The sequence below is a fragment of the Rhinopithecus bieti genome, unplaced genomic scaffold (genome assembly GCF_001698545.2).
Source record: "Rhinopithecus bieti isolate Rb0 unplaced genomic scaffold, ASM169854v2 scaffold_3062, whole genome shotgun sequence".
Classification (NCBI taxonomy): Eukaryota; Metazoa; Chordata; class Mammalia; order Primates; family Cercopithecidae; genus Rhinopithecus; species Rhinopithecus bieti.
Genome location: NW_016804432.1, coordinates 2,261,400 through 2,280,470, shown reverse-complemented (window position 1 = coordinate 2,280,470; position 19,071 = coordinate 2,261,400). Strand labels below are relative to the sequence as shown.

At 40.7% G+C, this 19,071-nt stretch overlaps 1 protein-coding gene across 1 annotated transcript in view; it reads right to left on the bottom strand.

Moving 5' to 3' along the window:
- The window catches only part of LOC108527098 (titin), a 284,505-nt gene that overhangs the window by 14,574 nt on the left and 250,860 nt on the right, over positions 1-19,071 (bottom strand). Inside the window, 25 exon segments of the mRNA XM_017868255.1 lie at positions 692-994; positions 1,651-1,950; positions 2,043-2,330; positions 2,447-3,040; positions 3,213-3,494; positions 3,580-3,885; positions 5,765-6,070; positions 6,197-6,493; positions 6,589-6,879; positions 6,977-7,282; positions 7,380-7,682; positions 7,784-9,850; positions 9,947-10,246; positions 10,363-10,650; positions 11,351-11,644; positions 12,009-13,775; positions 13,882-14,187; positions 14,294-14,596; positions 14,833-15,132; positions 15,245-15,532; positions 17,207-17,503; positions 17,616-17,918; positions 18,011-18,598; positions 18,704-18,867; positions 18,869-18,998. Coding sequence (XP_017723744.1) covers positions 692-994; positions 1,651-1,950; positions 2,043-2,330; positions 2,447-3,040; positions 3,213-3,494; positions 3,580-3,885; positions 5,765-6,070; positions 6,197-6,493; positions 6,589-6,879; positions 6,977-7,282; positions 7,380-7,682; positions 7,784-9,850; positions 9,947-10,246; positions 10,363-10,650; positions 11,351-11,644; positions 12,009-13,775; positions 13,882-14,187; positions 14,294-14,596; positions 14,833-15,132; positions 15,245-15,532; positions 17,207-17,503; positions 17,616-17,918; positions 18,011-18,598; positions 18,704-18,867; positions 18,869-18,998 — 10,971 coding nt within the window.

The window sequence follows — 19,071 nt, the reverse complement described above, 5'->3', positions numbered from 1 at the left end:
CTTGAGGTCAGGAGTTCAAGACCAGCCTGGCCAACATGGTGAAACCCCGTCTCTACTAAAAATATAAAAATTAGCCATGTGTGGTGGCAGACATCTGTAATCCCAGCTACTCAGAAGGCTGAGGCAGAAGAATTGCTTGAACCTGGGAGGCAGAGGTTGCAGTAAGCCAAGATCATGCCACTGTACTCCAGCTTGGGTGACAGAGTGAGACTCTGTCTCAAAAAAAAAAAAAAAGAAAAGAAAATTTTATTCATTTTATCAGTTAAAAATACTTAACGTTTTTTCACTTTCCTTTCTCTTAAATGTGCTTCCTTTTAAATCACTATTATTATCTTACATTTATCAGCAGTTTTAAAGTGCTTCCAGAAATATTAACTTGTTTTAAAATGTTAAGTGTGATAGAAAGCATATATTATGAATCTTATCTTAAAGAGGTGGAAATTGACTCCAGAGAAGAATATTAAAAATTATTTGCCAGAAATTGCTAGCAGCTGGGGTAGGGGAGGGACTGATTACAAATTGACACAAGGGGACTTTACAGGGTAATAAAAATATTCTACATTTTGATTGTGGTGGTGATTACAAAACAGTACATTTTTCAAAAGTCATAGAATTATATACTTCAAAAAGGTGAATTTTCCCACATATAAATTATAACTCAATAAACTTGACTGATACAAAATGTACTTACCAATTGGATCCATGGCAACGATGGGTTTGGAAGGACGACTTGGTTTTCCAGACCCTCTTGCATTAATGGCTGTGACACGGTGTTCATATTCTAAGCCTTCAATAAGGCCAGTGGAGCGGTACCGTGTCATTGTCACAGGTACTTTATTTACACGGACCCATCGATCTGCTCTCACTTCTTTGCGCTCCACAATGTATCCAGTCACTTGGGAGCCACCGTCATCCTCTGGTGGGTACCAAGTAAGTGTCATACCATCACGGGAGACATCAAATATCTGTAATGTTTCTGGGGGTCCAGGAATACCTGTGACAAGACAGAGGTTAACAGGATATGGCAATATGGATAAATTGAAACAATGACTCATATATTTGTGTGTGCCTTAGGTTTTGGTTGGTATTTTAAAAGATATATAAGACACATGACTATTTTTCCAATAGTTTCACGTTTGTACTATTTGTAAATTTTAATTTAAATCATTTAATTAATTATTTTTATTAAAAAATTTTGACTTTTATTTTAGGCTCAGGGGTACATGTGCAGGTTTGTTACATGGGTATATTGGGTGATGCTGAGGTTTAATTTTGTACTTTCCTTGCTGTTCCTCATTTTCTTCAATTCTACATTTATTAAGTATGGACTGTGTATTTTTTTCTCACTATAACATTGCCAGTCCTCCTTCCTTTCCTCTCTTCCTCCTACCCTTCTCTCTTTTCTTCCTTCCATTCCTTTCTTCCTAACTCCCTCCTCTTTTCTTTCATAAGAGTGAAGATTTAAAAAAAAATCAAGCCTAAGTGTGTTGAAAACCTCTGAGAAAAGGAGGTTTAGAAACCTTAGAAAGACCACAGGGTTAATTTTGTGACCTATTTTTATTTACATTAGGGCATATTAAAAACAAATTCTTTTTTGTTAACATTCAGAATCAGAGGTGGAGAGAGTGGCGGAAGGGTCTGTGGACTTACGGATGCTGCTGCGACACTCTATGACCTCAGACTGCAAGTAAGAGCCAATCCCGAAGCGGTTTGTTGCAGCCACACGGAACACATACTCATTTCCTTCAGTGAGTCTGGTAAACTTAAACGTGGACCTAGTCACTGATTCAGAAACGGGCAGCCATCCTGGACGATGAGCATCACGTTGTTCTACCACATAACCACTCAATGGAGCACCACCATCCAATTCAGGTGGTTCCCAGGAAATGGTAATTGATGTAGCATCAATTTCATCAATCCTAATAGGTCCTGTTGGTGGACCAGGCTTGTCTATGAAAGAGAAGAAATATAAGAAATTAATTTTTACTTCAAATCAAAATTGGGTGACTGAACTTGCTGGTGTCTTTGTCACACATCCTTACCAAGAATGATAACTTTAATGGTTTCTGAAGTAGTTCCAGTAACATTCTTCAGTTCAAGTGTGTATTCTCCAGTATCTCTGATAGTGGTTTCACGGATGGTTAATTTAGCTACTTTAGTGTGAGTTTCAACTGTGACACGCTCTGATTCTCTCAGTTTAGAACCAGCAAAGAACCAGGAAGCAGCAGGAGGTGGACGGCCAGCAATAGGTATCACCAGCTCTATTGGTCTGCCAGCTGGGACATGGATAGTCTTCTGAGGCATTGTAGAAAGATCGATTGTTGGCAACACTGTGGGAAAGAAATCAGGTATTTATTCTGAAGCATTATTTTTATGGTAAATTGTTACGAATTCTGAATTTTCATTTTACTTTACTATTATTGTTATTTGGCTATTTGGTACATACCTCTGAGGTCTTGTACAGTCACGGCTGTGACAATCTCTCTTGCTTCTGACACACCTTTCTCATTTTGTGCCCTCACTCTAAATAAGTATTGTTCACCTTCATTTAAGGAAGTAACAGTGTGCTCTAGGACTGTGGGTTTTAAGGTGACAACCTTCATCCATCTCTCTGTGCCAGCTTTGCAGGCCTCGAGAACATATCCAGTGAGTCGGCTACCACCATCATAGAGTGGTTTTTCCCAGGCAAGGGTAACAGTGGATTTGGTGACATCGACCACTTCTAGCTTTGTAGGCACCAAAGGCACTTCTGAGACCAGTACTGCATCAGATGTTTCACAGGGTTCACCAATGCCATAAATATTTTCTGGCAGCACTCTGAAATAGTACATGGTTCCTTCTACAAGTCCAGAAATTCTGTAAAGTGTCTTGCTGCATTTGGTAGTTACTGTTTTGAATGCTCTCATGGCAGCTTCACGTTTCTCAACGATGTAATTGTTGACTGGAGCTCCACCATCAATCGTGGGAATTTCCCAAGTTATAGTCACAGAATCTCTTGATACTTCCTTAACTTTCACTGAAGGACAAGGACCGGGAGTATCTGAAAAACAGAATGAAAAATTAATATTTCCTATTTGCCTGATAGCTTTTTTTTTTCTTGGGGAAATATAATCAACATAGTTCCTCTCTAGAGAGGTGATCAATCATAGGTCAAGCTGTGTTGTTTTAGAGGATCTACTCATTGTATAGCCAATTTTAAGTAAAATGCTTACCATAGACTTTAACAAGGACTGTTGCTGATTTCTTGCCAGATTGGTTTTCAGCTTCAATTGTGTATTTTCCAGCATCATACCGATTAACTTTGTCCACTATTAGCAATGAGTAGCTCTCAGTGGTGTCAATAATTGCCCGACTTGCAAGGTCAATGCCCTGCTTGCTCCACGTGATGACGGGAGGTGGTCTTCCAGATACAGACACCATCAAGCGCAAGGAGGCCCCAGCCCTGATGGTCACAGTCTTCTTTAGATCATCTGCAAGCTCGAGATCTGGTATTTCTGGAAATTTAATGACAAAATTTAATTAATTCATGGACAGGTGTGAGAAGAAAATAATTCACCTAAAAGCTTCTATGATATATACCTATTCTTTCCACGGGCTCAATTTCAGCAATCGATTCACTGTATTCGCTCATACCCTTCACGTTCACGGCAGCAACTCTGAAGGAATATTTCTGACCCATTTTAAGGTCTGGCACAGTGAATTCAGTATTTCTTATTGTGGCTTTGGTATGCACTCGGTACCACTGATCAGTGTCCTTCTCTTGCATTTCCAGAACATATCCTATGATGTCAGCACCACCATCATACATGGGTTTGGTCCATGCCAAACTAATGCTGTGTTTGGTGGTATCCACAACTCTTGGAGCAGAAGGTGGTCCAGGGGTATCTATGGAATTTAAAAAGTGAGATGCAGATATTAGGCAAATAAGGAAATGTTGAGATTTGTATTTTTTGTTTTCAAGACTCACAAAGGCATTATTGCTCTTTGTCCACTCTCGCCAAGATAATCTTTATTAACTAGGCTCCTGATATTGTAGGACAGCACTGCATACCACATTGTAATTTAATATTATTATCTTCATAATTAAATTGCTTTAGGAAAATGAATATTTCTTACCCACTGCTTTGGCTAGCTTCACTGTGTATTCTCCATTAACTAAGCTCATTACTTAAAGTACCCATTCTTAGGGACTTTTCTTTAGTTGCTTATCTTTCACTGGGTTAGTATCACTTGCCACCAATACATTTTTAATGAATACAGGAATTGGTTTCCTCAATATAGGGAAAAGAAAGGGAGATCAGATTGTTACTGTGTCTGTGTAGAAAGGGAAGACATAAGAAACCCCATTTTGACCTGTATCCTGAACAATTGCTTTGCCCTGAGATGCTGTTAATCTGTAACTTTGCCCCAACCTTGAGCTCACAGAAACAAGGGTTGTATGGAATCAAGGTTAAAGGGATCTAGGGCTGTGCAGGATGTGCCTTGTTAACAAAATGTTTACAGGCAGTATGCTTGGTAAAAGTCATCGCCATTCTCCAGTCTCGATAAACCAGGGGCACAATGCATTGTGGAAAGCGGCAGGGACCTCTGCCCTGGAAAGCCAGGTATTGTCCAAGGTTTCTCCCCATGTGATAGTCTGAAATATGGCCGCGTGGGATGGGAAAGATTTGACCATCCCCCAGCCCAACACCCATGAAGGGTCTGTGCTGAGGAGGATTAGTAAAAGAGGAAGGCCTCTTGGAGTTGAGATAGAGGAAACCACTGTCTCCTGCTTGCCCCTGGGAACTGAATGTCTCGGTATAAAACCCGGTTGTACATTTGTTCACTTCTGAGACAGGAGAAAAACCACCCTATAGCGGGAGGCGAGACATGTTGGCAGCAGTGCTGCTTTGTTATTCTTTACTCCACTGAGATGTTTGGGCGGAGAAAAACAAATCTGGCCTACGTGCATATCCAGGCATAGTACCTCCCCTTGAACTTAATTATGACATAGATTCTTTTGCTCACAATTTTTTGCTGACCTCCTTGTTACCACCCTGCTCTCCTACCGCATTCCTCTTGCTTAGATAGTGAAAAATAATAATCAATAAAAACTGAGGGAACTCAGAGACCGGTGCCGGTGCAGGTCCTCCGTATGCTGAGTGCCGGTCACCTGGGCCCACTTTTCTTTCTCTATAATTTGTCTCTGTGTCTTATTTCTTTTCTCAGTCTCTTGTCCTGCCTGATGAGAAATACCCACAGGTGTGGAGGGGCTGGCCACCTTCATCTCATCTTCCCCAATTCAGTCCCAGTGACTATTCCTTTATAGTTCTTGGACTCAGACTCTGTAAAAGGATTTGCCACTTACTTTTGAAGCTCTTGTGACAATTATTTTGTCAGTAACTTATGAAACCACTAGAAACTGTATGTTCCTGCTAAACCTCTTCTTAAAAGGAGTTTTGCCATTTTTCTTTTCAGTTGTTACAGTACAATGCATTTTCTCTAAGGAAAATTTATAAAATAGATTCTTTTCATATTGATAGTAGAATATTTTCCATTAATTGGAAAATGCTGTAACAATTTTTAGCAATTCTAATTGCTAACTTAACAGATGTAGTAGTTAAAATGTTCTCTGACTTAAGCTATATTTATGATCATGTGAATAAGCATATGCTTTTCTAGACCATTCATAAATTCTACAAATTCTTAGAATTTGTATGTTGGAAAATTATCTGTCATATAGCTTTGAGGAGCATTGTATTTATGTATGATTCTTGGAGCTCACATGATGGTTCTCTGCATGAGATGAAGTTGGAAGCTTCGCTGGGCTCACTGTTACCAGCTGCATTCACTGCAGTCACTCGGAACTGGTAATCACAACCCTCCATCAGGCTCATCACCTTCAGCCTGGTATCATACACGACATAGTCTTTGTTGACACGTGTCCAGCGCAGGCTCTTCTTCTCACGTTTGTCTACTAGGTAGTTGCTGATTTCATTGCCACCATCAGATTCAGGTTTTGTCCACTGAATGATGATATGCTCTTTGCCAGTCCCAACTTCTTCAGGTATGCCCGGTGGTGATGGAATAGCTGTTTATGAAAACAAGGATGATCAGAATTGCACAAAATTACTATTGATAAGACTGCCCTTCTCCCTCCTCCCCCTGATTCTATTACATTTCAACTGTCAAATTGTTTAACAGTGTTAATACTCACTGAATGAGTTTCTGGCTACAATTGGCTCTGATTCAACAGGCACACCGGGGCCATATTTGTTTACTGCCCTCACTCGGAATATGTACTCATTGTTCTTGATGAGCCTGGTAACGACATAGGATAGGGTTGGGCATTCGCCTTCAACAATCACCCAGTTGAGCCTGCTAGTCTCGCGTCTTTCCACGATGTAGTGAGTGATTTCTGCTCCTCCGTCTTCCTGAGGAAGGCTCCAGGCTAAAGTGCACTTCTCCTCTGTTACTCTGCTGACGGTGAGCTTCCCACATGGGCCAGGGGAATCTGAAACAGGTGTAATGACAAGCCATGATGAAGATCATTCTTTCTGCCCACACTAGAAAATGCTATATAAATGTGAGAAGATTTGACATGCTTACCAAGCACTTTGACCATGACAGACACGGCCTTGGTCCCGCTGGCGTTTTTCACTGTTAAAGTGTATTTTCCAGTGTCACTCCTGTCACAGAACTTGATCACAGCAGTTGCTCGTTTGCCAGTATACTGCAAAGAGACTTTTTCACAGAGATCTAGCTCCTTGTCTCCTTTGGTCCAGATAATTTTGGGTTCAGGTTTGCCACCAACTGCAGCATCCAGAACAAGATCAGAACCTGCTCTGATGGTAACCAGATCACCCTGTAATCGGGCATCCAGTTCAGCTTTGGGTGGAGCTGTCAGTAGGCAAAACAGATATGAATGAATATCTGAGAGTTTATTTTCACATAAATTGTGATAATTTTAAAAAGGAGAATGTTGACTATTTCCTACCATATTCATCTCGGCAAGTGACAGGGCCTGTAGATTCAGACCCTTTGCTAATTACACCTGCTGCATTCTTGGCTAACACACGGAACTCATAAGTGTCTCCTTCACTGAGAGCAGTCACGGTGAAGAAATTGTCAGATACAATGGTATAGTTGCACTTCAGCCAGCGACCGTCTCCTACCTCACTGACTGGCTTACGCTCTATGATGTAGCCCACAACCTTGCTGCCTCCATCATACACTGGGGCAGACCAAATCAGTGATACTGTTGATCTTGTGACATCTGTCACCTCTGGTCTGCCTGGTGCATCTAGAAGGGATGCAAAAATAAGGTTAAAATATACCACTCTGAGTTCTACTAGAATCAGTAATAATAAACAAATATGCCCTTAAATTGTGATACATACCAACTGGGTTTTGAGCCATTATAGGTCTTGAAGCTTCGCTGGCCTTGCTAACACCTGCAGCATTGAGTGCATAAGTTCTGAACTGATATTCCAGTCCTTCTACTAAACCAGTTACTTTGTAGTTGCACTCTAAGCATGGCACTTTGTTTTCTTTCACCCAAAGAATTGTGTTACGTTCTTTCTTCTCAACCCAGTAGCCAATGATTTTACTGCCACCGTCGTGGTAGGGTTCTTCCCAACGAATAGACATGGCATTGGCAGACACATAGTAGACCTCAGGTCTGGTAGGAGCACTTGGTGGGACTAAATATAAACAAAGGTATTAAGTATGAATACAATTTTATAAAACTCAGGGGAAACATTTAATAACAAGAGACTTTGAAATAGGACTTTATTTTTCTTACCAAATGGATGTTCAGCAACTATTGGTGCTGATTCTAGAGGTTTGCTGACACCAAATCTGTTCTCTGAACTGACACGGAAAGAATATTCCATGTATTTTGTGAGATGAGTGACTTTAATTTGAGTGCGCTTGACACTGGAATTGACAAGATGCCAAGCTGTTGTACCCGATTCACGCTTTTCAACTATGTAATTAGTAATTTCAGTGCCTCCATCATCTTTAGGTTCTCCCCATGACAGGACACACGATTCAGCCGAAACAGATGAGACCTCAATGGGGCCGGTTACTGGACCTGGCCTTCCAATGACCACAACTGTGACGGTAAATGTTTTAACACCAGCTGTATTTTCCAGGGTCAAGAAGTATCTTCCAGAGTCACCTCTCATGCTCTCCTTTACAGTCAGGGTGGTCCTGTCTTTTGTTGTTGTAATGCTCACTCGATCCGTCTCTTTAAGTCTCATTTCTTCCAGTTTCCATGTTACTTTGGGGGCGGGACGACCACTGATTGGTACGTCAATGGTAAATGGGCTTCCTGCTTTGCAAGTTATAAGCTGATTGGTAATTCCAGTGAGGTCAGCAGTGGGCTCGATTTGAGGCTCCTTAATGATGACAGAAGAGAAGGCTTCCCTGGGTTCACTGTAGCCAGCATCATTCTTAGCCTTCACACGGAATTCATATTCAGTGTTCTCAACAAGACGCTCTACTGTGAAAGTCAGCTGTTTGGTGTGACCAGCTTCAACCCAGAAGTCAGATCCCTTTTGTCTCATTTCAAGCAGGTAGCCAGTGATCCGGCTGCCTCCATCATGCTCAGGTTTAAGCCAAGCTAAGACTGCAGAGGATTTGCTAGTATCAACAACATCAAGTCTTCTAGGTGGAGCAGGCTGTTCTGTGGCTACAATTGGTTCTGGCATTTCATAGGGCTCACCAACACCATACTCATTTACTGCAGAAACACGGAAATAGTATGGAACACCTTCTGCCAGATCACCGACCTTGAGGATCTGACGAGTGCATTTTTCACTGATAACCTGCCAACTACGGCGACTTGCCTCTCGTTTCTCAACCACATAGTGATGGATTCGGGCACCACCATCAAGAAGAGGGGCATCCCACATCAATGTAGCCGATCCCCGGGTCACATCTTTGAAGGTAATTGGGCCAGGTGGGCCTGGAGTGTCTAGCACTTTTACAGTGAATGTGATTGACTTACTACCACTGTTGTTTTCCACAGTAAGGGTATATTTCCCTGCATCATTTCTGTTGCAGTTTTCCACAGTGAGGGTGCTGAAGGAGTCTGTTGTATGGATATCAGCCCGAAGGCTAAGGTTAGAGTCTGGTTTGCTCCACACAGCTGTAGGAGTAGGTCTACCTTGGTAGGCAATGAAGAGGCGAATACTGGCCCCAGCTCTAACAACATGAGTCTGTTTGAAGTTTGCATCTATGTCTAACTCAGGAGCTGTTAACCGGTCAACTGCTTTAATTGTGCCGGTCACTTCACAGCTGTCTCCTTTTCCAGCACCATTGATAGCACTAACTCGGAATTTGTATTCTTCACCTGCTTGTAGATCAGTGACTGTATATCTTGTTTTCACACATGCCTCTGTATTCACCTTGTGCCAGTCTCCTAAGTCGGCCTTGCACATTTCAATAATGTACCCAATTATTTCCATGCCACCATCAAACACTGGTTTGGACCATTCTAAGCTCACAGTTGTCTTTGATGTGTCTGTTACTTTGACCACTGCAGGAGGACCTGGTGGGTTGACGGGCTCTCTACATTTAATGAGTCTTGAGATGCCACTTGCAGGTCCGACTCCTGCAGCATTTTCAGCCATGACATGGAATTCATACTCATTGCCTTCTGTCAGACCGGTGACTTTGAATCTTGTTTCAGAGATTGGTCGTTTACTGATCACTTTTACCCATCTTGTGCTTTTCTTTTCTCTTCTTTCAAGGATATACTGTTGAATTTCACTGCCACCATCTGATTCTGGCCTTGCCCATGTCAGGGTAATGCTGTTGCCTGTTACGTTGCTAGGTTCTGGAGTGCCAGGGGCATCAGGAACAGCTGTAAAACAAAAACAAAACCCCAAATCAATTAGATACATTTGCTTGGAAGGTTAATCTTTTGACATAGTACCACTTAGCAAAAATGCAAACTTACTGTATTGTATTTGAGCAACCACTGGATCAGAATCAAGTGGCCTGCCAACACCAAACTTGTTAACTGCAGAAACACGGAATTGGTATTCATTGCCGTTTATTAGTTTAATGGCAGTGTAACTTTGGGCTTCACATTTATCCTCAATTAGTGCCCAAGCAAGTCTGCTGGTTTCCCGTTTTTCAATGATGTAGTGGGTTATGGGAGCACAACCGTCATTGAGTGGAGCATCCCACCACAGAGTCATCTTCTCCCCAGTAATATTGGTGAATCTTATTGGCCCAACTACTTTTCCTGGTGTATCTGTAAGAAAAAGTTTCTAGAGTTAGTTTCTTTTTCCTTGTCCATTAAAACACAACTAGGCATGTCTCTAATCCAAGTTCATAAATTGTAACATTAAGAAGCTATTTTAAAAGTACCTTGTACTTTCACTTTAATTTCTGCTTTTGCAGAACCAGATGCATTTTTGGCTTCCACTGTATATATACCACGATGGTCCCGAGTAGCATCTCTAACAAATAGGCTGGTGGATCCAAGGACATCAGTTATTTCCATATTCATCCTCTTTTCGATTTCCACTCCATCTTTGAACCAAGTTACTCGAGGCACTGGTCTTCCTTGTACCAAAGCTTTAATTCTAAGGCTTTCTCCAGACTTAATAATGAGACCATCAAAGTACTCAGGGCCAAACTCTACTATTGGTGGAACTATAAAAGAAAAGAAAGAGAAATACTATGTATTAGTTTGGCTTAATAAAAACAAAATAAATATATATTTTTCAGTAGTGCCATATCACAAGGCCTGGAAGAGTAATGACTTGTACTGTGCTACCAAAGGCTATTTTGAAAGTAGGATTGATAATTGAGAATTTGGACTATGGGGTTAGATATTTGCCTATTATTATTCCCTTTGCAATGCCTGTCATGTTTTTAATTTTGCATTGCTGTTTGTAAAAAGAAAAGTGAAACATTTGCAGATCATTTACTTCCTAATACTGCTGCACAAACAAGTTCTTTTAAGAGGCCATTAGCTGCATTCAAACAAGGGGATGATTGTATTGTTGGATGTATGTTGTATTTTAATAACTTCAGTAAAGATGGACAGTTATCCTTGAGAACCTTTTTTCTTTATTTACTGTAAGTGGTGAAAATTACAAAGCTAAAAACTCATTCCAACTTGCTGCATGCTCTTTATGTGGGAATGGAGTGAAATAATAGACATGGTAAAAATAATTGATGCCAATTACTTTTTTCTTCTTTTCATCTGAAAGGTAGAAAGACATAATTCATTCACTTAGCAACCTTGGGTAATTTGTTTCTGTTCCCATTTTACAGGCCAGAGGCCAAATGTGTTTTTTAAAAATGTAAATGCGCTTAGTCTCATTCAAAATAAGTTGTAAATGCTTACCATTTTCATCTCTTGTCATAATAATGCCAGAAGACTGTGAGGGCGGGCTTATAGTTCCAACAGCATTTCTTGCAATTATTCTGAACTCATAGCGATCCCCAGGACTGAGTCCTGTAACTGTGTACTGACATTCACTGACGTCAGTAAAGTTGCATCTCACCCAGCGTTCATTTCCTTGCCGTTTCTCAATGCTATAGGCCACAATCTTACTGCCTCCATCACGCAATGGTGGGTTCCATTTAAGTGTGATGGTTTCCCGGGTGACATCAATGTAGTCAGGAGTGCCAGGTGGGTCTAAAATATTATAAGGAAGGTAAATGCATCATTACATTTGTAACCAGGTCTTAATCATCCATGGAAGAAAAATATAATTATTCAATAATTTTAATAAATAAAATTTTTATAATAAATAATTTATTCAATCTCCCAAACTCATTTTGGTCATTAATTTCAACTTTCCATTTCACAGTCTTTAAAATAACTTCAAATTAGTTTATTAGACTGATTTAAAATCATTCCTCTTGCTTTACATCACCAGTTCTCTAGTGACAAGAAGATATGTAAGAAGGTGATACAGAGAAGAAAAGCATTATTTGATATATTTGTTTCTAATATGTTCAATTGCTAAACTAAATGTATTTGAATAATAATCACTTACCTACTGGAGAAACAGCTAAGGTAAATTTGCTTGGGTCACTAGGTGAGCTTAGGCCAGCAGAATTTTCAGCATATACACGGAATTGGTAATCCAGACCTTCCACCAGTCCAGTAGCTCTATATTCTCTTCCAGAGATTGGTGATGTATTAACTTTTTGCCAGAGGATGCTATTTCTTTCTTTCTTTTCAATGTGGAATCCAGTAACTTCTGAACCACCATCATAAACTGGAGCATCCCAAGTTAGTGACATGCCATCAGAAGTCACATTGTATATAACTGGCTTTCCTGGGGGACCAGGAATCCTGAACTGGTGTTTTGCCACAATAATGTTTGAGACAAGTGGTTGGCTGACTCCGTATCTGTTTTCTGCCCTCACTCTAAACTGGTACTCAGCGTCTTTGACTAGATTAGGAACTTTGAAAGTCGTCCTGGCAACACTTGAACACACCATCTTCCAATTCGTTTGTGAAGTTTCCCGCTTCTCGATGCTGTAACAAGTAATTTCTCCTCCTCCATCATCTTCAGGTACATCCCATGACAGGATGACACTATCAGCCTTGATTTCATCAAATCGAATGGGTCCTTTGGGCTTTGATGGTGGGCCAAGGGTGATGACTGTAATGGGGACTGCATTTCTACACACTGCATTATCAAGAATAACAGTGTATTTTCCTCCATGCTCCTTCTTGGCATTCTTAATACTCAAAGTAATTTTGTTTTCAGTTTTACTGAAACGAACAAATTCACTTTCTTTCAGTGGCAAGCCATCTTTCAGCCAACTGATGGATGGTTTGGGCTTTCCTTTATAAGGTAATTCAAGGTGCACATTGTGCCCAATTCTCACAGTGACTTGTGCCCCAGGGATATCTGACAGGTCAACTTCAGGCGTAATAATAAGTTCTTTCACTGTAATTGGCCCAATAGTGACAGGATCACTCAGTCCTTTCTCATTTTTGGCAAACACTCTGAACTCCAGGACTGACTGCTCCTTAAGTTGGCTAACCTCAATTTCACATGTCTTACTTATGCCAGCGTGGGACCATGTCTGTTCACCTTTACCTTTCCTTTCTACAACATATTCTGTGATGACGCTACCACCATCAAAGTCAGGTTTGGTCCAGCTGAGGATGACAGATGTCTTTGTTGAGTCTTTCATTGAGAGATCACGTATAGGAGCTGGTACTTCAGCAGCCTTCACTGGCTCCGTAGTTTCACAGGGTTCCCCAATTCCAATTTCATTTTCTGCAAGAACTCTGAAGAAGAATGGAGTCTTCTCTGACAACTCTGTTAGCTTGAAGGATGTGCTAGAACATTTGTGTGACACGACAGACCATGTTCTCTTGGTGGCATCTCTCTTTTCAATTACGTAATTAATTATTGGAGATCCTCCATCGATGAGAGGAGGATCCCAGAGCAAAGTGACTGTGCCTCGAGAAACATGTTTAACCTGTAGTTTCTGGCAGGCAGCTGGTGTGTCAAGCACTTTAACACTCACAGTTGAAGACTTAGGTTCACCAACTCCGTTTTCTATTGTGAGAATATATTTTCCTGTGTCATTGCGAGTAACTTGAGGAATGGTGAGTAATGAAGATGAGTCAGTGTTTTCAATGCTGTATCTGGCATCACTGCCAAGATTCTTCTCATCTTTTCTCCATGTGACAGTAGGTGGAGGTCTACCTTTAAAGGGAATCAACACTTGTACATCTTCACCAGCTTTGGCAATAACAGAAGTTCTGAGGGCCACATCCAGGTCAATCTCTGGTGCCTCTGTAGGCATAAAATGGATATATACAGTGAATTTTAAAAGTAAAAAACAAGTGATTTCCTGGAAGTATGCTTATAAAAAAACATAATCACACCAGTAGGTACATACCAAGTATATCTTTAGCTTGTACAGGTTCAGTCATTTCTATAGGTTCTCCTTGTCCAGCACAGTTTACAGCAGATACCTGGAAGTAGTAATTGACTCCAGGTTTCAGATTGGATACCACATATTCTGTAGTTCTGACCTCTCCTTTGGTAGAGACAATAGTCCATTCCTCTTCCTCTCCTTGTCTCATCTCAACAACATACCCAGTAACAGCACTGCCCCCATCATAGACAGGCTTACTCCAGCCAAGGGTGATGGATGACTTGGTTGAATCTGCAATTCTTATCTTAGCAGGTGGGCCTGGAGGATCTGGAATGGCCATTCACAATGAAATAATTACACAATCATGTATAATTTAGTCACACAGGCGAATTTAGAAGACACAGGTGAAGATGCTGCAGGTATGAGCACTTACCAATAGGATCAGCAGCTTTGTAGAATTCAGATGGTTCAGAAAATGGACCCTGTCCAGCAGCGTTTACAGCAGAAACTCTGTATTGATAGTCACTGTTTTCTGTGAGTCCTGTTACTTTTTGTCTGGTGTCACGGATTGTCTCTTTTAGTACTTTAAACCATCCTAGACTCTTCTTATCTCGTTTTTCAAGGAAATAGCCACTTATATCACTACCACCATCTGCAATTGGCCTGCTCCATACAACAGTCATTGAATTCTTGGTAATCTTTGTCACTTCTGGTATGCCTGGTGGCCCAGGTGTGACTGTTTAGAAAGGAAAGGAAAACAAGGTACAAGAATCAACATTACTGATAAATTGTACCTTTGATGTTCACATTCTTTCCAAGAATATTAATTTTATTTTTTATATTTTTCACCTTGTGAAAAGGATGGTAATGAGACAGGTGTTATACAAAAGAAAATTAAAGCATATGCAGAGGTTAGCATAGTTTATTTTTAAATTTTTCATGTTTCAGTTTTCTAATGAAATCATGTCTCACCAAATGCATTCTTGGCTACAACGGAATCAGATTCCAGTGGCTCGCCAATTCCATATTTGTTGACGGCTCGGACCCGGAAGATATATTCATTTCCTTTGATAATTTTGGTGGTTGTAATGATGCACTCTTCCAAATGTTCAGACACCATAGACCACACAACGCGGCTTGTCTCACGCTTTTCCACAATGTAGTGAGTGATTTTTGCACCACCATCATCAGCTGGAGGCCGCCAGAGAATGGTGATCTTTTCAGCAGTTACAGTCTTAAATTCAATTGGTCCACCAGGTGGGCCTGGTTTGTCTATCAATAAAAGGAGAAAACACGATGTTAGTACTTCTTTAAAGCCTACTTACTCAAAATTACTAAGCTTTAAGCAAATGTAATATGACAGTGGTCTGTATTCAGCGCCTACCAAGGATCTGTACTCTGATGGTGGCTGAGGCTGAGCCCATGGCATTCCTTAGTTTTAATTCATAGCATCCACTATTAAGGCGATCGGCATCTTTGATGAGTATAGATGCGAGGTCCGTGGTATTTTCGACACAAACCAGTGCATTGGTTTGTAATTCTTTATCATCTTTATACCACTCAATTGTAGGCGCAGGTTTCCCAGAAATGCCAGCTCTGAGCCTCACAGATGTACCTGCTCTGTATTTGACAACTTCTGTATATTCTAGAGGCAAATCAATTACAGGACCACCTGCAAGAAAAACAGATGAGAAATATTTAAAATATTATAAGGATGGAAAAAAATAGTTGCACCAACCTTAAAGTAAGGTCATTGGCTGTTATTAAATTATACACACACCCCATCATTATAATTCTATGCAATTATTATTTAAAAGTTAAAAATTTAGAGGCCACTCTTCTATCTCAGATGGGGTAGAAAGACTGTGAGTTGTGCAGTGACTTAAGCACCTTTTACATGTGTTTTAAAGTCCATTAGTTGCTTTATTCTAGTGATGAAATGGGATATGGTAGTGAGAACATCATGGAAGAAGCTGTTAAACATTTTCTTTCACTTTAGCTTTTTTTTCCTTTTCTTCTAAGCACCTCCTATTCTTTTTCTTTTACCTTCCCAGTTCACTGATATCCAAGTGTGGATGGTTCATGTCAAGTCTGAATTCTCTACCCACAGAACTACATACTCACTGGACAGATTTTCTGCCATGTTGTTTGGAATTATCAAGAAAGAGAACTAAATTTGACTTGCTTCATACTCTCATAAACACTGATGCAGTATCCACAAAGCCTGATTCATAAATAAAGAATAGCCCTGAGATTCTCAGCATGAAGATGGGAGTGGATACTTTTGCCCAGACACTATAGTGGCTCAATTTTCTCTTAGCAATTGGAGATCTTTTAGGAAAAGTGTCACAGGATACCTGACTCTCATGACGTTTTAATTTTCAAAACATTGTTGAGTTGAATGTGCCACTTGTTTTCCAGAATGGTGAGGAATATGCATTTTGGACTAACCATGATAGAGAGGGCTCTGAAGTCTGTCTGTTTGAATTCCCACTCCATCCCTAACAGGGAAGTTACAGAAGCACTCTCAGCCTCGTTTTCCCTTCTATAAGATGGCTAATATGAGGGCTATGAGAACTAAGGGAAAGAATTCATGAAAATTAATAAATGTTAGCTGCTGCTAATACTATCATCATCAAAGTCTGTGTTTAGGCCAGGTGTGGTGGCTCACACCTGTAATCCCAACACTTTGGGAGGCGGAGGTGGGTGGATCACCTGAAGTCAGGAGGCTGAGACCAGCCTGGCCAACATGGTGAAACTCCGTCCCTACTAAAAATACAAAAAATTAGCTGGGTGTGGTGGGGCATGCCTGTAATCCCAGCTACTCAGGTGGCTGAGGCACGAGAATCGTTTGAGCCCAGGAGGCGGAGGTTGCAGTGAGCCAAGACCGTACCACTGCACTCCAGCCTGGGCGACAGAGTGAGACTCTGTCTCAAAAACAAAAACAAACAAACAAACCAAAAAACCAAAAACGAAGTCTCTGTTTAGTCGGTGGCTTATTTAAGAGCAATATTCTGTAGGAACTCAACCATGGTTTAATTATTGACTTTGATAATTTAAAATAGAATGAAAGCGCCAACTCATACAATCAAACAATCATAAAAGGTTGAAGTTGGAAAGGCCTGTAGATATCCTGAGGTCTAAATCTCTCATTTTACAGTCAAGTCAAGAGGGCAGGAAAGGTATTTAAGGAATTTTCCTCAGACTCCCAGCTAGTACATAAGTTCTTCCAAAAACCTCATTAAGGCACAGAATAAAAGTTATTCTATAGATCAGAACCAGGAAAAGGTACGGGGAAATACTGAGTTAAACAGCTATTGTGATTCAAAGTGCTAAGCATGCTTACCATAAGAATCGATGCAAGTAATGGGCCCTACAACCTCAGATGGATTGCTAATGGAACCAACAGCATTCCTAGCAAAGACACGGAATTCATACTGGGAATTCTGAGTCAAGCCAGAGATGGTGAATTGAGTTTCAGTAACATTGGTGAAGCTGGCCTTGGTCCATCTGCCATCTGGAAGGTCACGTCTTTCAACAATGTAGCCTGTAATCTTGCTACCTCCATCAAAAGCTGGTTGTTGCCACGAAAGGCTGACAGAGTTCTTTGAAATATCAGTGATACGAACATTTCTTGGGGGTTCTGTGGTAATAAGAGAAGCAGATTAGCGGCACTTATATCATAATATCTGGCTTCACAGAAGTAAGGTTTGCATTTTTGTATCAGAACTGCCCTTCTCATGACAAATACATACCACAAGCATCAATTGCCAAGACTGGTTCAGAGGGATGGCTGGGTTTTCCAACTCCAGCAGCATTTTCTGCATACACCCTGAATTCATAAATAAGTCCAGCACTGATTGTTGTGACTTTGAAGTGAGTAGTGCGGATGACCAGTTTGTTGGCTTTTTGCCATAAAATACTGTTTCTGTCTTTCATTTCCAGGTGATAGCCTATGACTGCACTGCCTCCATTTGACACTGGTTCATGCCAGCCCACAGTGATGCTTTCTCGAGTAACATTAGTGACCCATGGTGTAGATGGTGGTCCAGGCGTTGCTACAAAAGAGAGAAATCCTATAGATTAGTACAGACAATAACACATTTATGGTCAAAGAAAACCTGGATCTTTGAAAAGGTGGACAACTTACTGTATGGTAGTTTGACAGTCACACAAGCTGAATCTATGTGATCACTGATGCCAAAGCGGTTTTCTGCCTTGATGCGGAATTGGTATTCTTCTCCTGTGGTCAGTTTCATGACTTTCATCATGGTTCTTGCAACTGTTGCAGACACTTCGGTCCATACTGCAGTACTTGTTTCTCTTTTAAGTAGAACGTAGTTGGTAACTTGACTTCCACCGTCATACTTAGGTGGCTCCCACTTGAGAGTCACACTTTCTTCAGTTATATCACTAATAACGACAGGGCCAGTTGGAGGACCAGGCCTGTCCAGCACAACAATGTTAATGAAAGCTTTGGTTGTACCACTGGAGTTGGCAGCAGTGATCTCATATCTCCCAGCATCAGCTGTAACACTTTCTTTGAGATTGATGGTCAGGTTCTCAGCAGTAATTTCGGTATTAAATCTCATGGTTGCCTTCAGAGGGACACCATCTCTTGATAAGGTCACTTTGGGAAGTGGTTTTCCAGAGATTGGAATGTCAACTTTAAGGTTTGAACCAGCTCTAACATATACGGTGTGACTTGGGAAATTCTTCATATCAATTTCAGGTGGTTCTGAAAAATGAGTATAGAAAGTGAAAGTGAAAAAGGGTTTCTGAAAATTAACATAAATCAATGCAAATAATTTCAAATTTTGCTTCTACACAAAATTAGACATACCTAGTTGCTCCTTAATAAGAACAGGAAGCAGAAGCTCTCTCGGGTCACTCAGGCCAGCTTGATTTTCAGCAAACACCCGGAAAAAGTATTCAGAATTCTCCCTCAGACCAGAAACAACGTGATGGGTTGACTTTGCCACTGCACATTTAACCCAGTTTTCTGTCCTTTTCTAGTGCTTCAATGACATAGTGTACAATTCTGCTTCCGCCATCATGTTCAGGCTTCAGCCAGGTCAGGGAAACACTGTCTTTGGATGTACTTGTTACTCCAAGTTTTTCAGGTGGGCTTGGTTTTTCTAAGAAAACAACGCATCAAAAGAAAGTGAATAATTATTACAACTTTATAAATGTGCATTCTTCATGTATCAT